Source organism: Rhamphochromis longiceps, linkage group LG6 (genome assembly GCF_057381845.1).
Source record: "Rhamphochromis longiceps isolate RC_006_pf linkage group LG6, R_longiceps_female_GT1.1, whole genome shotgun sequence".
NCBI classification, from domain to species: Eukaryota; Metazoa; Chordata; class Actinopteri; order Cichliformes; family Cichlidae; genus Rhamphochromis; species Rhamphochromis longiceps.
The window spans coordinates 46,488,122-46,508,084 of NC_140562.1; the positions used below are offsets into that span (position 1 = coordinate 46,488,122).

The 19,963-nt window shown below is 48.6% G+C and overlaps 1 protein-coding gene and 1 pseudogene across 3 annotated transcripts; one reads left to right on the forward strand and one right to left on the reverse strand.

The window, feature by feature from the left end:
- The window catches only part of LOC146668958 (calpain-2 catalytic subunit-like), a 32,775-nt pseudogene extending 32,334 nt beyond the window's left edge, over positions 1-441 (forward strand).
- Positions 53-19,878, reverse strand: aars2 (alanyl-tRNA synthetase 2, mitochondrial (putative)). 3 transcript variants are annotated; one of them, XM_085408276.1, is made up of 22 exons: positions 19,300-19,878; positions 18,800-18,988; positions 18,573-18,718; positions 18,312-18,503; positions 7,272-7,416; positions 7,050-7,195; positions 6,865-6,973; positions 6,729-6,767; positions 6,499-6,613; positions 6,197-6,324; positions 5,915-6,053; positions 5,671-5,840; positions 5,479-5,592; positions 4,431-4,571; positions 4,211-4,348; positions 4,029-4,132; positions 2,461-2,569; positions 2,261-2,386; positions 1,936-2,046; positions 1,666-1,749; positions 1,139-1,252; positions 53-826 (listed from the first exon to the last, which is right to left on the reverse strand). In XM_085408276.1, exons 1-22 carry the CDS (start codon positions 19,726-19,728, stop codon positions 662-664), a joined length of 3,153 nt encoding a protein of 1,050 aa, XP_085264402.1. In that variant the 5' UTR covers positions 19,729-19,878; the 3' UTR covers positions 53-661. The 3 variants fall into 3 exon arrangements, 1 of the variants encoding a protein (XP_085264402.1); XR_014911922.1 differs by lacking the exons at positions 53-826; positions 1,139-1,252 and having other exon boundaries at positions 1,664-1,749; positions 1,842-2,046; XR_014911923.1 differs by lacking the exons at positions 53-826; positions 1,139-1,252; positions 1,666-1,749; positions 1,936-2,046 and having other exon boundaries at positions 2,461-2,609.
- Between the last annotated feature and the right edge of the window lie 85 nt (positions 19,879-19,963).

Below are 19,963 nucleotides of genomic sequence, written 5' to 3' on the forward strand. Positions count from 1 at the left end.
GTTCCTCACCTGTAAGGAGGCGGAGCTCTGAGTGTAATGAAATGACAAAACGGTGAACAAAGTTTTTTATTAATATTCAAACCCAAAACAAAGACACAGCACCTCTGCAGGACACCTTTAAAGCTGCTGAGACTCTTATTTAGAAAGTCTACATGTTTACTTCCTGTTCACAACAGGAATTTCAGGTGAATGTGAAGCTGCTGGTTTCTCGTTTATAACCAATCTATGGGTTGGACGGGTCATAGCTTTATTCAGGAAATGAAACTTTATTCTGAAAAACAAAGTTTGGTTTTAAGCTGAGTTGTCACCCCTGGCAGGCTTTTATTTTGAAAGCCCAGACTTGGTGAGGGATCACCTTTGAAAAGATTTAGGTGTGTTTGGTCACATGATTTAACACCTGTGTTTGTGTCTTTGCAGTGGCTCAACGTGTCGCTGCTCTGAGGTCCTCGAAACGCCAGGTGATGAACCTGCTGGGTGCTGGTTTCTGATTGGTTAATCCTCCCTGTGCTGTGATTAGCTGAGTGTTTCATAATGTAACCTTTCACAATAAAGAGAATATCGAGAGCAGGGCTGTCTGTCCTCTTTGAAATCAAACTTCATGTGTTCAAAAAGTTCGCCTCAGCCTATCATCCAATGAGAAGAGGGTCTCTTTATGACATCATCACTGCATTCTCTGGGAGGCGAACTCCTTGGCCCACCTCAGAGCCTTGGTGATGTCATTGCTGTTTCCTGTTCCCTTGGCAACCACCTCTGAGCCACCGGCGCTCCCGTTGAGGTGGTAACACACAGCCACTGCCCAATCAGAAGCGACGAGGGATGGCGAGACCTGCAGAGGAAGGGGCGGTCAATTAGGCGCTTCCTTTTCCTGATCAGACATTGTCCAAACAGCTCTGAGAATGTTCACCGTGTTTTAGTGATAGAAAGCTACCGTCAATAGAGCACTGTTACCACGGTAACTGACTGAGCATTTAACTGTCTCCTGGAAGCAGAAAAGTTTGATCTCAGAATTAACAAACTCAGAGTTTCATTTACACCTTTGTTTAAATAAGAACGGCTTTTTTGATGTCACATCCTGTTAAGCCTCACATTTAAGACAAACATCACAGTGGGCGGAGCCTGGCTGCTTAATGGTAGTTACCTTGGGAACCTGACAGGCACACAAAACCTTGCCAGAATGCCTCTGGTGAGCGAGCAGCATCACATGACTGAGAGGAGCAGTGGAGCTCAGCTGGTTCACCGTCTTCATCAGAACCTGAAACATTAGAACCACATCAGAGCAGAACCTCAGTGATCCGACAGAACCAGGCTCAAGATGTCCCCGCCCCTCTCTGAGCCTGGCTCTGCCGGAGGTTTCTTCCTGTTAAAAGGGAGTTTTTCCTTCCCACTGTCGCCAAAGTGCTGCTCATAGGGGGTCATATGATTGTTGGGTTTTTCTGTCTGTATTATTGTAGGGTCGACCTTACAGTATAAAGCGCTGTGAGGCGACTGTTGTTGGTGCTGCATAAATATATTGAATTGAAAGTTCTTCGTTCCCACTGTCACCTAGTGGTAGGATGCTTCTTGAGGCACCTTCTGTGATTTTGTGCTGCATGAATCAAACTGAACAGGGATTAAAAGCATGAATTTAAAGTGTGTGAGGCTTCATTAGGAACGGTCTCTACGTACTGACAGAGAGCTGGTCTCCACCAAGTCCACCAGCAGCTCCGTCCTTCCGTGTTTCTCCTGCAGGGCCTGAGCTTGCACTGCCGCCTGAGAAAAGCATGATGGGAAAAGAGTGTCAAAGCAGCCACACACTCAAACTGTCCCCCATCACACAGTCAGGTGGATCACACGTAAATCACCTGGGTTTAATGACATCATCAGCAGAGCACCAATGGGTGGGGGTGTAATCAGCTCTGATTGATTAGCCCTGCGTGCGTCTCAGGGCGTGCTCACCTCTCTGGTCTCCAGTTTCCTGACGGCGGTGTTGCTCGTCCTCTGCAGAGCGCGGAGTCGACTCTGCAGCTCTCTGCGCTGCCACTGTGGGATGGGGGTGTTATCCACAGCCTGGGAGACACAGCACAGGGTCAAAGTGCACACAGGCTCACACGGGAAGCTGGGACGTGTGCTGTTCCTGGGTCAGTCCACAGCCTCATACACAAACTGTTTGGGTGTCTATAGATAATATTTCCTCTGCTGATTATAACTCACCTGTTTAAACTCTATAACGTTTGGATTGTTAGGGGCGTGGCTTCTCTGACTGACAGGTCATCGTACTTACATCTGAGAGGACGCCCACCTCCTTGGAAAAGCACTGGGCAGTGTCCAGGCAGGAGGGGGCGGAGCGTCCAAGTCTGGCTGACAGCGAGTCGACGTCCTGAGATAAAACGTGCCCCGCCTCCCGAGCCTGAGAGCACAGAGTGTTAAAAGAGCTACGTCTCATTTTATTCCACCTAATCATTATGTCATGACTTCACTGACCCGTGCCGCTTCCTGTCCCGTCACGGCAACGATCCGACTGATTCCTTTCACCAGCTGCCTCTCAGAGACGATCACCAGGTCCTCGATGGCGCCGGTCTGCAGCAGGTGACTGAACACAGAGACGGCCGGCAGAGCGCCAGGTGACACGTCTACACCTGCTAGTTAAACTTAACCTCTCAAACAATGACAGGTCACATGACATCTGATTATCCTGACTAATGGCAGCTGTAATATAACTGTAAATAAAAGATGGAATGGCTGCTGTGACGTCATCCCCTGGTTTCTTATTTAAAGCATGTTCACCTCCTTTTAACCTGAGGGGCGTGTGTGTCTGTCTGTGTGTCTGTGCCTGTGTGTGTGTGTGTGTCTGTCTGTGCCTGTGTGTGTGTGTCTGTCTGTGTGTGTGTGTCTGTGTGTCTGTCTGTGTGTGTGTGTGTGTGTCTGTCTGTGTGCCTGTGTGTGTGCCAGTGTCTGTCTGTGCCTGTGTGTGTGTGTCTGTCTGTGTGTGTGTGTCTGTGTGTCTGTCTGTGTCTGTGTGTCTGTCTCTGTCTGTGTGTGTGTGTCTGTCTGTGTGTGTGTGTGTGTGTCTGTGTGTGTCTGTCTGTGTGTGTCTGTCTGTGTCTGTCTGTGTGTGTGTGTGTGTGTGTGTCTGTCTGTGTGTGTGTCTGTCTGTGTGTGTGTGTGTGTGTGTCTGTCTCTGTCTGTGTCTGTGTGTCTGTGTGTGTGTGTCTGTCTGTGTGTCTGTGTGTGTGTGTGTGTCTGTCTGTGTGTGTGTCTGTCTGTGTGTGTGTCTGTCTGTGTGTGTGTGTCTGTCTGTGTGTGTCTGTGTGTGTGTGTGTCTGTCTGTGTGTGTGTGTCTGTCTGTGTGTGTGTCTGTCTGTGTGTGTGTGTCTGTCTGTGTGTGTGTGTCTGTCTGTGTGTGTCTGTGTGTGTGTCTGTCTGTGTGTGTGTCTGTCTGTGTGTGTCTGTCTGTGTGATATGTGTGTCTGTCTGTGTGTGTGTCTGTCTGTGTGTGTGTCTGTCTGTGTGTGTGTGTGTCTGTCTGTGTGTGTGTGTCTGTCTGTGTGTGTGTGTCTGTCTGTGTGTGTCTGTGTGTGTGTCTGTCTGTGTGTGTGTCTGTCTGTGTGTGTCTGTGTGTGTGTCTGTCTGTGTCTGTCTGTGTGATATGTGTGTCTGTCTGTGTGTGTCTGTGTGTGTGTCTGTCTGTGTGTGTGTCTGTGTGTGTCTGTCTGTGTGTGTGTCTGTGTGTGTGTGTGTCTGTGTGTGTGTGTGTGCCTGTGTGTGTGTGTGTGTGTGTGTCTGTGTGTGTGTGTGTGTCTGTGTGTCTGTCTGTGTGTCTGTCTGTGTGTGTGTGTGTGCCTGTGTGTGTGCCTGTCTAGCTATCTTCATGAGGACCAACAGTCACACACACCGGTCCTCACAAGTTTGAAGCCTTTTTGAGACTCAAAATGTGGTTTTAGTGTCAGGGTTATGTCAATGAAGGTCCTCAATAAGATAGACACACATACAAGCCCGTTCAGCTGTCTGTGTGTGTGTGTGTGTCTGTGTCCAGGTGAGCACAGACTCACGTTCCACAGCAGAGCTCCACAGACGTCTGTCTGTCCGACTGTTTGTCCAGAAGCTCGGTCACCGGCAGCTCCACTGACACGACCCGAACAGGATCAGGATACACCTGCAGAAACAGGTGACGGTGGCAGGTGAGACAGCAGGTGAGACAGCAGGTGACCCAAAATGCGAAGTCTGAGCTCACCTCATCCACTGTCCTCAGGCCGCTGATGCCGCGAGCTCTCTGGAGGGGAAGCTCCTGACTGTGAACGATCTGATTGGCTGAGATGATGTCATTAACGCACCTTTCCACTTGCTGCAGCTGTGACACGCTCAGAGAGCCCTGAGGACAACACACAGACGCATCAGAACCTGCGCGGCCTGCACCATGCCGCCATTGTCGGGCTCACGAATGGCGGCCTGACCTTTACGCTGAAATCGAAGCGAAGGCGATCGGCCGACACGTGCGAGCCTCGCTGCTGCACCGAAGCACCCAGAACCTTCCTCAGGGCGAAGTTCAGGATGTGCGTGGCCGTGTGCTTAACCATGCAGGACAGCCTGTGCACCTGGAACCCCAACAGGAAACAGGAAGTCAGCAGAGGAAACAAGAAACACTCTTACAAGGTGAGATCAAATCATGAAAGGCAGCAACAAAGAAACTGAACACGGCTACACGACACAGCGCCGACGGTAAAGAGTGAGATCAGCACAGGTGGAGGTGACAGAGTCGCCACCAGACCCAAGGCAATTCTGGAGGAGGCGGTGCCTCGAGTCAGCGTCGCAGGGAATCAATCTGTTTCACTCGTCCAGGATTTGAGGTTGATGGAGGAATTCGAGAATTCTCACCGCTTTTGTTCATCGTGGTCACAGAATTGTGCTCTGATTAAACTGAAGGTTAGATGTGATGAGCGGAGAGATGATCCCAGCCCGACTTTGGAGCCATCACCGTTTGTCCAAAGCATCGGGTCCACATGTGAATAAATGTGGGTGTTTAATGTGCTCAAATATGTTTCTCTTCCTCCTAAAGTAAAAGACGTAAAGAGAGATCGACCCACCAAGAGTCGCCGCAGTGATGTGACTGATATCAAACTGTGGACGCTGACACAGAGGTCACAGATGCTTTAAAGCCAACACGTGGCGGCTCAACAAATTTAACGAAGCGAGCCCGAGATTCTCCGTTCAGATGACCGTAGCGTCTCCATCGCTGTTGAGTAGTCGAGGTTTTTTGCTGCCGAACTTTTCGTGCTGCTGGTTTTTGCATTGTTGTTTCACCTTCAGACCGAACTAACTGAGCTTCAGAGCGACAGCGGCCTGAGAGCAATCGAAGCTGCAATCAAGCACTTTGATGCCACAGCTCCGATTTCATGCTGCTCGTGTTCGGTCCGTGTGTGGGAGCGCTGGGCTGTGCACACACCGTTACTCTGGCCCTTAGTGAACTGCCCCTTTAAATGTCAATTGAACCCAGCTTTTTACCTGATCCAGGTGCAGCTGGAGCTGGTCGCCGGTCTTCAGGTTGTCGGCCACGGTGACCCGATGGACCACGTAGCCCCCCGCCCGGACCACCGCCTCCACAGGAAAGAGCACGTCCTGAGAGACAGGAAAGAGGTGGAGTCATAGGGACACAAAAATGTTTCTCACGATGCACTGAGGGAGGCGCCTGCTGACCTGCAGCTCATACAGGGTGAAGTAGCCCTGGTCATGTGACTGGCCCCCCTGCTCGGCGTAGAAGCAGGTACGGTCCAGTATGACGCTGCAGCGCTGACCCTCGGAGACCTCCGACACCAAAGCCTGCCCGTCGTAGAGTGCGAGAACTGTCGCACGGCACGGTGGGAACACTGGGAGGAAGTATGTGGACATCATTAGCTGACCACCGAGGCTCAGGTGTGTTACCTGTGCAGGTGGAACATACCGTATCGACCCTCGGCCAGGCGGTAGTCATATTTGAGACTGTCGTCGGTGTGAGGAACGCCAAGACGCTGCAGCTCCGTCAGACTGAGGACGTCCAGTGTCACCTGGGCACGGTCACCTGCCTGAAGCTCTAAAGCCACCTGAGACACACAGACAGGTGTGTGGATCTCATTCCAGTAGGCAATGAAAACCTTTGTCTTTTCAGAATAAAAGCAGCCTTCTCTGTCCTTCACAGTAAAAGCCCTCACTGTTTCCAGATTAAGACGAGTGAATTAAGCCCCACCTTCTGGTTCTCGGCAATCAGGCGGTCCAGCTCCTGGCGGTCTACATGGACCCCCCTTTCCTCCAGGATCAGGTCCACCAGGTCCAGAGGGAAGCCCAGGTCCCGGTGGAGAGACCAAGCCACTGAGGCTGCCGGAAGAAAGGAAATAATTAACCAGGTATGAACACCTGAGCCCAACAGGTGGGCTCGGCTCAGGCCATCGTCAACCTCAGACTGTTAATTAAAGGCTTCATTAACATCCTGATTAACTCAGGTGTGTTCACGAGGTGTGTTCACGTGTCAGAGTCTGGACCTGGACTGACCGGGGAAGACTCCATGTTTGTAGTCCTTCCTGCTAAGCGTGCGCTCGATCAGCCTGCTGCCCTGCTGCAGAGACGACAGGAAGTGAGCCTCGTTCTCGTTGATGATGTCCACAATCTGGAAGACAAACACCATCTGATGACAATTTCCTGCTATATCACGTGACCCAACTTTCATGATCTGACTCTGAAAGTCAGGAGCGATGAGGTCAGAGGTCATAATACAAACTCACCCGGTCTGTCTCCTGGTGCAGCTCTGGATAAATGTTACCCTGGCAACAGAAACCAGGTAATCGATAAAACAGCCTTCAATTTACTGTAAAATGCAAAATAATGTCAGTTCAGAGGCATTATGGGATGGCGTTTTACCAGCAGGTCGGCGACGGTGGGAACTAGGCTGGCGAGCGTTCCCTGGGGAGCACGAAGGACCTCGACACAGAACCGAACCGCCCGCCGTAAAATCCTCCTCAGCACCAACCTGACACCCACACACAGGTAAACATAAGATGCCTGCTTCTGGCGTCACGCTGACAGCTGATTGGTAGGTGACTCACTCGGCTCCTGACATGCCCGGGTAAACTCCGTCAGCGATGCACACCGATAATGTCCGGACGTGGTCAGCTACGACTCTGTAGGCCAGATCCACCTGACCAACATCCACCGCCCCCATCCTGCCCCTATACGGCTCCACCCCCGACCTCTGAGGACATGGTACACGTGTCACCATGACAACCTGTGCAGGACACCTGTGTGTGCTCTTGTGTGTGCCGGCATACCTGGTGGATGGCGTGCAGCAGCGGTGTGAACAGATCTGTGTCATAGTTGGAGGTTTTGCCCTGCAGGACGCTCACCAGTCTCTCCAGACCCATCCCAGTATCCACGCTGACCTGGGGCAGCAGCCGCAGACTGTGGTCCACCTCCCTGAGACGGGATGGGACCAAGATTCAAGACAAAGGAAGTGCTCTACGCATGGACTAAAGTAACTACACATGGACTCTAAAGTAACTACGCATGGACTCAAGTAACTACACATGGACTCAAGTAACTACGCATGGACTCTAAAGTAACTACGCATGGACTCTAAAGTAACTACACATGGACTCTAAAGTAACTACACATGGACTCTAAAGTAACTACGCATGGACTCTAAAGTAACTACACATGGACTCTAAAGTAACTACGCATGGACTAAAGTAACTACGCATGGACTCTAAAGTAACTACGCATGGACTCTAAAGTAACTACGCATGGACTCTAAAGTAACTACGCATGGACTCTAAAGTAACTACACATGGACTCAAGTAACTACACATGGACTCAAGTAACTACACATGGACTCTAAAGTAACTACGCATGGACTCTAAAGTAACTACACATGGACTCAAGTAACTACACATGGACTCTAAAGTAACTACGCATGGACTCTAAAGTAACTACGCATGGACTCTAAAGTAACTACACATGGACTCTAAAGTAACTACACATGGACTAAAGTAACTACGCATGGACTCTAAAGTAACTACACATGGACTCTAAAGTAACTACACATGGACTCTAAAGTAACTACACATGGACTCTAAAGTAACTACGCATGGACTCTAAAGTAACTACACATGGACTAAAGTAACTACACATGGACTCTAAAGTAACTACACATGGACTCAAGTAACTACACATGGACTCAAGTAACTACGCATGGACTCTAAAGTAACTACGCATGGACTCTAAAGTAACTACACATGGACTCAAGTAACTACGCATGGACTCTAAAGTAACTACGCATGGACTCTAAAGTAACTACGCATGGACTCTAAAGTAACTACGCATGGACTCTAAAGTAACTACGCATGGACTAAAGTAACTACACATGGACTCTAAAGTAACTACGCATGGACTCTAAAGTAACTACACATGGACTCAAGTAACTACACATGGACTCAAGTAACTACGCATGGACTCTAAAGTAACTACGCATGGACTAAAGTAACTACACGTGGACTCTAAAGTAACTACACATGGACTCTAAAGTAACTACGCATGGACTCTAAAGTAACTACACATGGACTCTAAAGTAACTACACATGGACTAAAGTAACTACACATGGACTCTAAAGTAACTACACATGGACTAAAGTAACTACACATGGACTCTAAAGTAACTACACATGGACTCTAAAGTAACTACACATGGACTCTAAAGTAACTACACATGGACTCTAAAGTAACTACGCATGGACTAAAGTAACTACGCATGGACTCTAAAGTAACTACACATGGACTCTAAAGTAACTACGCATGGACTCTAAAGTAACTACACATGGACTAAAGTAACTACACATGGACTCTAAAGTAACTACACATGGACTCTAAAGTAACTACACATGGACTAAAGTAACTACGCATGGACTCTAAAGTAACTACACATGGACTCTAAAGTAACTACGCATGGACTAAAGTAACTACGCATGGACTCTAAAGTAACTACGCATGGACTAAAGTAACTACGCATGGACTCTAAAGTAACTACGCATGGACTCTAAAGTAACTACGCATGGACTCTAAAGTAACTACACATGGACTAAAGTAACTACACATGGACTCTAAAGTAACTACGCATGGACTCTAAAGTAACTACGCATGGACTCTAAAGTAACTACGCATGGACTAAATTAACTACGCATGGACTCTAAAGTAACTACGCATGGACTCTAAAGTAACTACGCATGGACTCTAAAGTAACTACGCATGGACTCTAAAGTAACTACACATGGACTAAAGTAACTACACATGGACTAAAGCAGACCTTCCCAAAGTGTGGGGCCCGCCCAGTGCTTTAAAGTTTGCCATACACACACAGTACGGTAATATTACGTTGAAGCACCGTACGTGGGAGGGGGAGATACAGGAGAGGTGGAGGAAGATCTCAGCCTGGTTTTCTCTGTGGTGGGGTTGGGTGGACTGTGCCAGGCTCTGTGGGGCCGGGGGGCGCTGCTGCACTGGGCCCCGGTCTGGATGGGCCTGGGCCCCCTTTCCCTGGCGGGTCGCGGAGTATGGGGGTGCCTACTGAGGTCAGCGGGGGAGCTGGCCCCAGGGAGGGGTCACTTGCCCCTCCCTTCCTTCCCTGCCCATCTCCAGCTGCCTCCCTCTTCCCGCTCCACCACAACCACCCACACATGCAGGGCCTTGGAGTAGGGGTATGTCACCAGGGTGCAGAGGAGGCCACCCCCCCGTCCCCTTCTGGCTGCCTCTGCCTCAATTTTATCCCACAACTTAGACATTCACATTACTCACACTCTCATTACACATACATATAGGATCTTGGGGGTGGGCACGATACACGGACTCCAAATTACCATCAGGGTGTACACCCCACCCCTGGCATCGTTGCCCACCTCTCAATGTTAAATACACGTAGACATTGAGGGCTAGCAGGAGGGACCATGCGCTTACCTGCTGCTCTCTGGCAGGTAGCTCCATGCCCTCCTGGGTTTTAAATGCACCTTAGAACACACATGCATCAACACTACAATGAGCGGGTGGAGGGAGGTTTGGAGTCTTCTCTCACCCCCATTCTCTGCGGCCTGCTGGAGCGGGGGGGCTAGGAGGAGGAGTTGGCCGTCCGACTGCGGTCTGGAGTGTGGGGCCTCCCTGCTGCTGCGGAGTCGGGGCGGTCTGCCTCCCCCCACTGCAGGGAAAAGGGTAACACCACCTGGGTCTGGGTGCAGTTCCCCCCCCCCAGGGGCAAGGGTACCTAGACCCGGTTCGTAGAGTACGCTTGGGGAGTGTGATCGTGTGTACAACGTCTCTTTATGTCTGTCTCCACGTTGGTTGAGTGTGGAGTAAGTGTATATGAGAGCATGAGGGTGGGAATGGATGTTTGTGTCTGTGTGTGCCTGTATGTCTGTGTCTATATGTCAGGTTGGGTATCAGACGCCACCTCTCTGGGGACATCTCAGGCCCTCCAAGGTTCCCCTGCCAGTGGCGGACTCCCTCAGGTGTCGGTGCGTTGGTGGTTCTTTGTGTCCGGGGATGGGCGTCCAGGTACACACCGGCTCACTCCTTGGCGGCCGCTTATCGGGGCCTGGAGCCTGGGGCTCGCTCGGGCCACTTCGGAGGTGGGGTGCCCTCGGCCTCTCGGCCTGGGGCTCGGTCACTCAGGCGCAGCTGGCTGCCGGCGGAGCTCACGGGCGCGTCACTGCAACTCCCCCTGGCTTCTGCTCCGCGGCTGCTGAGTGAGCCCTCATCTGGGACTCTCCTCAGCTCTTTCTGGGACAGTGGCGCGGCTGCCCCTCTGTTGGTCTTCCTTGGTCTCTTGTGTTCTGGGGGCCTCTGGATGTCTGGAGTTTTGATCTCCTCCATACCTGCTTCATACCCTGGGGGACGGGGCTGTGGCTCCCCACACTCCCTAGCAGATCGTTACATGGAGAAACCTTTGGAATGCAAGCATGCTGATCCACACAGGTATGCACACAGGTGTACACACGGGTATTCACAGACGCGGACTACAGCTTTCTTGGCTGCTGCCTCAAAGCACATTGTGCGCTGTCTATCTTGCGTGCTGCACAATATCGTTTATTATTTAGTATCTACTGATATCTACTGCTAGCTAGTTTATTGTGATGGTGCCGTTTTTTTTATTATGTTGCTCTTTGTTGTTTGCTTTCTCTTCTGTTTTTTTTCTCCATACAGGTGACCCAGGTGTTTTTTTTCTTTTTTCTTTTTTTTTTTCTTTCTTCCCCCCCTTCTCACCGTCTCTTCTCCCCTTTGGTTTTCTTTCTCTCCCTCTCTTTCTTTCATTCTTTCTCCCTGTCCTATCCCCCAGTCATGTCTGTCCCGTTTGTAGCAACTGAAAATAAAATAAATTCATAATTATAATAAAGGTCAATCAAATGGACCAATATGGCAAGGCCATGATGATCCACTTGGTAAAATAAATCCGCTTGGCATCTTTCTTGGCCTTAAGACAACAATTCTGATGCTAAAGATCCAAACAGGACACAAAAAAGAGAGAGAGAAAAAAAAAAGGAAGCACAGTACGTATCACTCCGCGAGGCTCCTCGGTAGCCGTAATGCTCCGACAATCCATCAAGCCTCCGTAGCTTAGCAAAGTTGTACTAAAACATTTTTTGACAGATTGCTGAGCACCGTGCAGCACATAAAATCGGTTCGCGGCCATCAAGCACAACCAGAATTCATACATAAGGCGCGCTGTCAACTTTTGAGAAAATGAAAGGATTTCAGGCCATGCATGGCGTTAGCGTGGTTAGCTCGTTAGCGTGGTTAGCTTGTTAGCACGTTGACGCCGTCCAGCCCCACGCACGGGGCGATGCGCAGTAACTCGTTAACGGAGATTTGCCGTGTCCAGCTTGTCGCTGCCTGCAGGCGAAGCGATGGGGGAGGAGGGGGAGCTGTGTTCAGTGAAGGAGAGGCGAGGCCGAGTAACGTTGCGTAGAGACAAAAGTGGACGAAAGAGAGGCAAACCTATGGCTCCACAACTATAATTATAACGTAACATAGACTATATTGATATAAACGATATTGTCACATTTTATATCTCGTATAAAAATATATCGATATTTTTAAAGAACCTCGATATATCGCCCAGCCCCAACTACACATCACCTTGTTTTACTTACACATATTACACAGGTAATGTTCCATTCAAACAAAATCGCGGGTCTTCCTCTGCATCACATAGGTATCACTTTCTAGTTTTAACATATTGTAACGATGGTTAAATGTTATTTTACAGTGACAGGTTGGTTATCTCTGCACGCTGTTGTTGTTTCTTTAAGATACATACTTGGTTGTGCTGCAGGAAAAAGGGAGTTAATGTGTGCAGGAAAGGGAGGGGGTCTTCGTTGTTGTGTGACTGTACGCGGCTGAAGTGAGGTGTTATATGAGGGCACTCTCCCCTGAGTTAACGGCCCGTTTGCCTGTGTTACGGAATAAATGGACAAACTGAGATCAAAACGTCTGGTTCTTGAGAACGTTAAAGTGTAACGATCCCATCTTTCCCAAAGTCTCTCTCCTTTCTCCCTCTGCAGCTGCAGTGAGAAGGTAATCTATTCCATATGATGGATTACGTTAATAATGTCTATGACCAGCTTCCGTGTGGGGGGGCTTGTCTGCAACCAACATTTAGTAATCGCCTTTTTGCATGCAACCATAATTATTTTCAGGAGTTTTCCCAAGGTACATGGTACTAAAGGAGAAGTCCAGTGTTACTTCAAGCACATCCACCAGTATTTATCTCTTCCCAAAAGGTCTTCAGTTTAGGGCATGACCAGAAGACATGGAAGCAACCTGCAGCGACCTCCCCGCACTCCCTCGAAGCGCCTGAACCACTTATTTTGGATTTCTGCTTTGGTGTGATGAAGAATCTACTTAAATTCTGCCATCCAAAATCTCGCCATGTTAAAGAATTTATGCCTCGAGGTGCTTTATATAATCAATGACTGACATATGTTGTTGAGCTCTTTTTCATAGATATGAAACTTCTGTACACTTTGCCTATAGTACCTCTTATAAGGTTCTCACCATAAGCATCCACAAATATTTGGATCACCCCACTAGCATCTGCGTCAAGCATTCTAATTTCCTTCCGGAAGAAGCTCCGAACCTGTAGGTAACGATAAAAATCTTCCCTGCCGATCTCGTAAATCTGACACGTCCTCAAAATTGATCAGCTCCCCATGCTTCACTATCTTACAGATCGCAGTGATTCCATGCCTGGACCACTCCCTGAATTTATGTTCTAACAATGCTGGAAGGAAGCGTGGGAGATACGCTGGCCATCCCAGCAACCCTATTTCCCTATTAACTCATTCACTGCCATTGACGTCTATAGCCGTCAATTGCAGTGAATGAGTCAATGGGTTTAACTCATTCACTGCCAATGGCTGGCAGTGAATGAGTTAACACAAAGAATTGTAATCACATCTGCACATTTTTTCAGGGAAAAACTTACACATAAATTTTGCATCTGATATGCCTGTCGCAAACTCTCAAGAGACCCCAGAACAGACTGTATTGGGAAATCCATCAAAGAAAGCTCAATGTGCTTCCATTTTGCCTCAAACTTAGAGTTACACCAGCACAGAGGTCTGATCTGGGCTGCCAGATAGTAATCCTCAAAGCACGGTAGAGCCATGCCCCCCCGCTCACCAGGCAGCTGCATTGTTGCATATCTCACTCTCGGCCTTTTATTTCCCCATATGAATCTTGAGCAATGCATATCCCACTCCCTAAATTGTTTTGCTGGAACCTCCAGTGGAAGTGCTGCAAACAAATATAGCAGCTTTGGGAGGATATTTATCTTTATCGCTAACTCTGCTGCCCAGATCGAGGTGGAGCAGACCCCACCTCTCCAGATCTTCATATATCTTCTTGTTCGCCCGATTATAATTAACTTCATATAACAATGCAAGGTCTTTTGTCAGCAGGATCCCCAAATACTCCATTTGAGATTGATGCCATCCGAATCTATATCTTGCTACCAATTGTCTTGAGGGGTTAAAAAAAGAACGTCAAGATGTGAGTTTTTTGAATGTTTAGTCTATAACCAGACAGTCTGCCATATTCTTCCAGTATTTCCATAGCAGAGGAATTCCCTCTTCCAGGTTTCCTAGTGTTACCAGCACGCCATCCCCGTTGTAACCCCCTCGAGTGTCTTCCCTGATGCATTGAGCCAACGGCTCAATGAAAAGGTTAAAGAGCAGCGGGCTCAACGGGCAGCCCTGCCTGCAGCCACGTTGTAGTGTTATCCGATTTGAAAGGCTTCCATTAACTTTGATCCTCGCTGTTGGAGACATATAAATCATTCTTATACACTGAATAAACCCGTCACATAGCCCAAATCTCTTCAACACATGAAACAGAAACTCCCACCTGACCGTATCGTATGCCTTTTCCGCATCAAGCCCAATGAGAACTGTTCCAGTTTTCCCTTTAAGTATCTGGCCAATAATATGAATGGCCCTTCTGATATTATCGTGTGTTTGTCTGTTACCAATGACGCCTGTTTGATCCTCCAGCATGGGCATCAATGTACTCAACCTCCTAGCCAAAATCAGGGCAAATAGTTTGTAGTCTATATTTAACACGATAAGAGGTCTCTAACATCTGGGATCAGTTTTATCCTTCCCTGCTTTTGGTATGACAGAGATATACACCTCCCACCACGATGGTGGGAGCGCCCCCCCACTCAGAGTGTAATTAAAAGAGGCCTTTAGTAGTGGGATTAAGGGTTCCCTCATCTGCCTATACCACTCTGGTGGGAATCCATCACATCCTGGGCTTTAAAAGTCTTGAGTTTTGAGATCCCAATGTTGAGCTCTTCTGCTGATATTTCTCTGACGAGTTTTTCATTCTGCTGCTTACCTATAAATGGCAGATCTAAGCTGGATAAGAAATTCTGAATCTTATGGTAAATGGTAAATGGCCTGTATTTATATAGCCCAAAGCGCTTTACACATCCAGTCACACACACATTCACACACTGGTGATGGCAGCTACATTGTAGCGCACTGACAGAGGCGAGGCTGCCGGACACTGGCGCCACCGGGCCCTCTGACCACCACCAGTAGGCAACGGGTGAAGTGTCTCGCCCAAGGACACAACGACCGAGACTGCCGGAGCCGGGGCTCGAACCGGCAACCTTCCGATTACAAGGCGAACTCCCAACTCTTGAGCCACGATCCGCTTTACCCGGTTGTGTGTATAGCTCAGCGTAATATTCTTCAAATGCGCTCTGAATTTCTTCGAGTTTATTAGTTATCTTATTTGTTTTTAGATTTCGAACTTTATGAATGTTGTTGCCTCCTGAGTCTCCATGATAATAGCCTAGCAGCTTTGGGTCCTGCCTCATACCACCGTTGTCTATTATATTTTAATTTTCTTTCAATTTCTTCACTTAAAATTTTGTGGATCTCCTGTTTAACCGGCCTCATCTGCTCCAACACACGGGGGCACCTTGTAACGGTGTGCAGTTGCTCCAATTTTTGCTCTCACCTTCTTTAGGACTGCACATTTTGCAATAATTTTACCCCTAAGGCATGCTTTAGCTGCTGGTCATGATGTCGGTTTGGATATGTGGTGAGAGGGAAACATGAAGGTGATACAAATCATACATATATACCAACAACACAGTGTACATCACCGTCACAACAGCGTTTGTTTTAGTTCAAAGGCTTTATGGTTTTTGCTGTAACACCTGGTGGTGTAGTCGGTGATTTTTTGTCAGTTCAGCCTTTTATATTATGTTTAACCCGAGTGACCACCCGGTCAGCTGGTGGGTAACAGGCATCTCCAAAAACGTTAGAGCACTTATGCAAATATGTGATGTCTTGATGAGTCGAGCAGATATTTGAAGTTTACACAGAAACATTCTCACATGAAAATATCTTAAAAGTTTATTTTGTGACCCAGAAAGAGTAACATTTCAAACTCCGCCCCTCTGTGTCCCTCCGCCACTGCTTCCTTTGAGTTTTGGACCAAATGCATTCTGGGATATTGCATTTCGTCATTTCGAGCTGATTGGAGACCAAAACAGCCAATCAGATTTTTTTGCATCCAAGTCTGTGATTGGCTGGTTTTGTGGCACAGATATAACGGTGTAGAGAAAGAGTTGAGCGCACACGGGCAGAAATGTTGAGAGCGCGAGCGACACAATGCGAGCGAGCGCAAATGCAAAAACTGAGTGAGAGGGGCTGCTGTTGTGTGTGTGTGTGTGTGTGTGTGTGTGTGTGTGTGTGTGTGTGTGTGTGTGTGGATAATAGCAAACACTGAAATACAGTTTTTGCACGCAGCAATGAATTTTGTTCACTCAAATTCAGCTTTTCTTCGCTCAAAATAAATTTCTCCTCAAAATGAAACACTTGCACCTGCAAACTTTTTTTACGTGCGCTCAGAATAGTGGCACAAAAATGACGCCATATTTCTGGGGCTAGCTTTAAACCCAATCCTCATAGTAATCCCGAATGATCAGATAAATCTCTGTCCTATTAAACAATCCTTCACTCTGTGGAGATCTTTACTAAAAGTAAAACAATAATCAATCCTCGAGTACATATCACGTCTCGCTGAATAAAATGTAATGCGTTCATTTTTGTGTAAATATCTCCAAATATCTATAAGCCCCAACTCAGCATTGTTTATACTTGTTTCTCTAATTTAGTTCCCCTCCGGTCTCGGCTAGTTGTATCCCATTTTGGATGGAGAATTGAAATCTCCTGCACATATACATGTTCCAACACTTTCTGCGGCAATAAGCCTGAATATCTCCTTAAAGAACCCTGTACTACTACCAGGGGGTGCATACCGTATTTTCACGACCATAAGGCGCACTTAAAAGTCTTAGATTTTCTTCAAAAAGTGCGGCGCGCCCTATAGCGCAGTGCGCCCTGTGTGTTGTAAGGAGGACGTAGTAGAGAACACCATGAGAACGCTAAAGGGTGAAGTGTGTGCGTTGACTTTATTGCACATACCTGTATAAAAGAACAGGTATGTGCGTTATGCAGGACATCGTTGTTTTAACAACCCTGAAAATGGCAAAGAGACACGCTTACGAAGCACAGTTTAAACTGAAGGCCATCAGCTACGCGGAGGAACATGGAAATCGAGCAGCGGCGAGAGAATTTAAGATTAATGAATCGATGGTTCGCAAGTGGAGGAAGCTGGAAAACAAGCTCCGGCAGGTCAAGAAGACGCAGCTGAGTTTCCGCGGACATAAGGCGATCATCGAGCAAAGAACGAGCGGGAGAAGCGTTTCGACGGTCACCATTCGGCTAAAAGCAGTTTCACTTTCACTTTTTATGAAACGGTGCCATTTTTCCATCCGGACCAGGACTACGGTAGCGCAGCAACTTCCAGCGGATTATAAGGAAAAGCTGGCCATCTTCCGCTCCTACTGCAGCAAACACATCGGCGACAAACACATCCAGCGATGGATGACCGATGGAGACCACAGTTTAACCAAGAGTGGAAACCTGCGCCGGGCGAGTTACGCCACAATTTGCCAATGGATTGTAGATGCTTGGGCTAACATGTCTGCTGGCACTGTTGTTCGAGCTTTCGCAAAAGCCGGCATCATTTCCGAGGAGCCGCACGGCACGGAAAGTGACTCTGACAGTGAAGACAGTGAACCTGGCATGTTTGATGAAGATTTAGCGCAGCTGTTCAATTCAGACACAGAGGATGAGGACTTCCATGGGTTTGATTGATGATAAAAATGTGAGTACCAAACTTTGTTTTGCTCCTGCTTTATTTTTAAATACGCACACTTGTATGCTTGTGTGTTGTTGATGATGACGATTACTGGTAATAAAAATGTGAGTAAGGTACCGAACTCAGGTTTGCTCCCGCTTTATTTTTAAATACGCATACGGTACTTGTATGCGCCCTATAATCCAGTGCGCCTTATGTGTGTGTTAAATACAGTAATGGCACACATAACTGAGACTGCGCCTTTTAGCACAGTGCGTCTTATGGTCGTGAAAATACGGTATATATTACACAGCGTGACGTCTTGCTGTTCCATTTTCCCTTTCACCAACACAAATCTTCCCTCTTTATGTTCTCCAGTAAACTCAAAAGCTTGTTTGGTATCAGAATGGCCACTCCTCTTTTTTTCCCAGTTCTATGTGAGGCATAATAAATATTTTTGATCCCCGTTCTCTTCCACTCCTCATGTTCTTCGTTTGATATTTGATATTTTGATTTTTAAACTTTGAAACTATCTTATGACTAAGGTAGTCTCATGTGGACTAAAGTGGTCTCAGGCAGATTAAAAGGTCTAGGTGAGTCATGTACAGTACCTGTTGTACTGCATGAAGACCAGGTTCCAGATCTCCACCACCTCTGGGCTGTCAGCGTTGACGAGCGCCGCCGCCTCTCGCCCACCGACGTGGTCGTAGTGGATCTCGGTGCAGGGACCACAGGGCCCCGTGTCCCCCATCTCCCAAAAGTTGTCCTTGAGTCCGAATGGCAGCAGACGGTGGGTGGGGACCCTGAAGGGACAGCAAGGGTCAGCTGACCTGTAGCAGTGCGGCCCCAGCTGCAGACAGATGTGCACCTACCCGATCTCCAGCCAGATGTTCCGTGTATCCTCATCCGCTGGCAACCCTGCTGCTGCATCACCGCCAAAATAAGAGACATACAGCCTGTCAGCAGGTATCCCGTAATGCTCTGTGAGGAGGCTCCATGCCATCTGACACGCTTCCTCCTGAGTGCACACAGAGCAGAGTGAGCCTCTTTTAAACAGGAAGTAAACTCCCACCTTAAAGAAAACAGGAAGGGGACCCACCTTGAAATAGTCTCCAAACGACCAGTTTCCCAGCATCTCAAAGAAGGTGTGGTGGTAGCCGTCCCGGCCCACGTCATCCAGGTCGTTGTGTTTGCCGCCGGCTCGGACGCATTTTTGGCTGTTGACCACGCGGCGGTACGACGCCATGTTGCTACGAGGGTCCGCTGTGCCCAGGAAGATGGGCTTGAACTGTGAGCGCCACACAAAGATGGAGAGAAGGCTCTGATTGGTTAAATCACAAGGTTTTTTTTTTAAAAAAAGTGCTTCTCACACGCGCGCACACACAATAAAACATACACACAGAAGGACATATACGCAGACCACTTCCTCCCCCGCCATCTGTGTTTACCTGCACAGGTGTGACAACTGTTGTTAATCTGGACTAAAATATTCAATAAAACGAAACATCAATAAAGTCTAATCGATCCGCAGTCAGCCTCTGACAGGCTCTTATTTTGAAATCTCCCGGTACCCCCGGACCGGGTCGGGTCTGTACTGACCTGGTTCATGCCGGCGTTGACGAACAGCAGGCTCGGGTCTCCTCTGGGCCGGACCGGGGAGGACGGGACCGGCAGGTGTCCGTGTTTGTCCCGGAAAAACTCCACGAAGGCGCTCCGGACCCGGGCGGCGGGCAGCGGCGGCGGTGAGCCGCTGAAGGAGCGCTCTGAGGCGGCGGAGAGGAAGCCCGGCGTCCCGCTGAGCGGCCGGAGCCTCCGCAGGAGCAGCCTCATCATCCAGATCACAGCGAGCCGAGCCGAACCGGTACCGCAAGGACTGCAAGCTGCCAAGACACGCATGCGCACAGCCAGCCGTTTCTTCTTCTCGTGAGGGTGTAAAACCGTCAGAGCTGCGCCGCCACCTGCTGGTGTCACGGTGGAACCGCAGCGTGACGTCATACACAGCTGAGCGCAGGTTCTCCTGCAGAACATCAGCTGATCACGGAACCAGAGAGAAAGGTGACGTCACGGGTCCCCGTCGGAGAGTAACTAAGAACTTGTACTGCAGATTGAGAGTAGAGCTGTCTTTAAAGTCACGCAGCAGCGCGTTTCTGCTGTTTCATTGTTTACGCCTCTTGTCCTCGGCCTGGAAGCTGCTGTCCCCGCGTGAATCTCACTGACACGTCGCTCCGTGTTATAAACACAAGTAAAACATCAGCAACCAGTC

What these genes read in the sequence shown, in the direction of transcription:
- aars2 (XM_085408276.1), bottom strand. Translation starts at nt 19,728, where the DNA reads ATGTTCTGCAGGAGAACCTGCGCTCAGCTGTGTATGACGTCACGCTGC. An exon ending in CAAACATGGAGTCTTCCCCG is followed by an intron (nt 6,325 to 6,498) that starts GTCAGTCCAGGT and finishes TTCTTCCGGCAG; the next exon opens with CCTCAGTGGCTTGGTCTCTC. An exon ending in TGATTGCCGAGAACCAGAAG is followed by an intron (nt 6,054 to 6,196) that starts GTGGGGCTTAAT and finishes TGTGTGTCTCAG; the next exon opens with GTGGCTTTAGAGCTTCAGGC.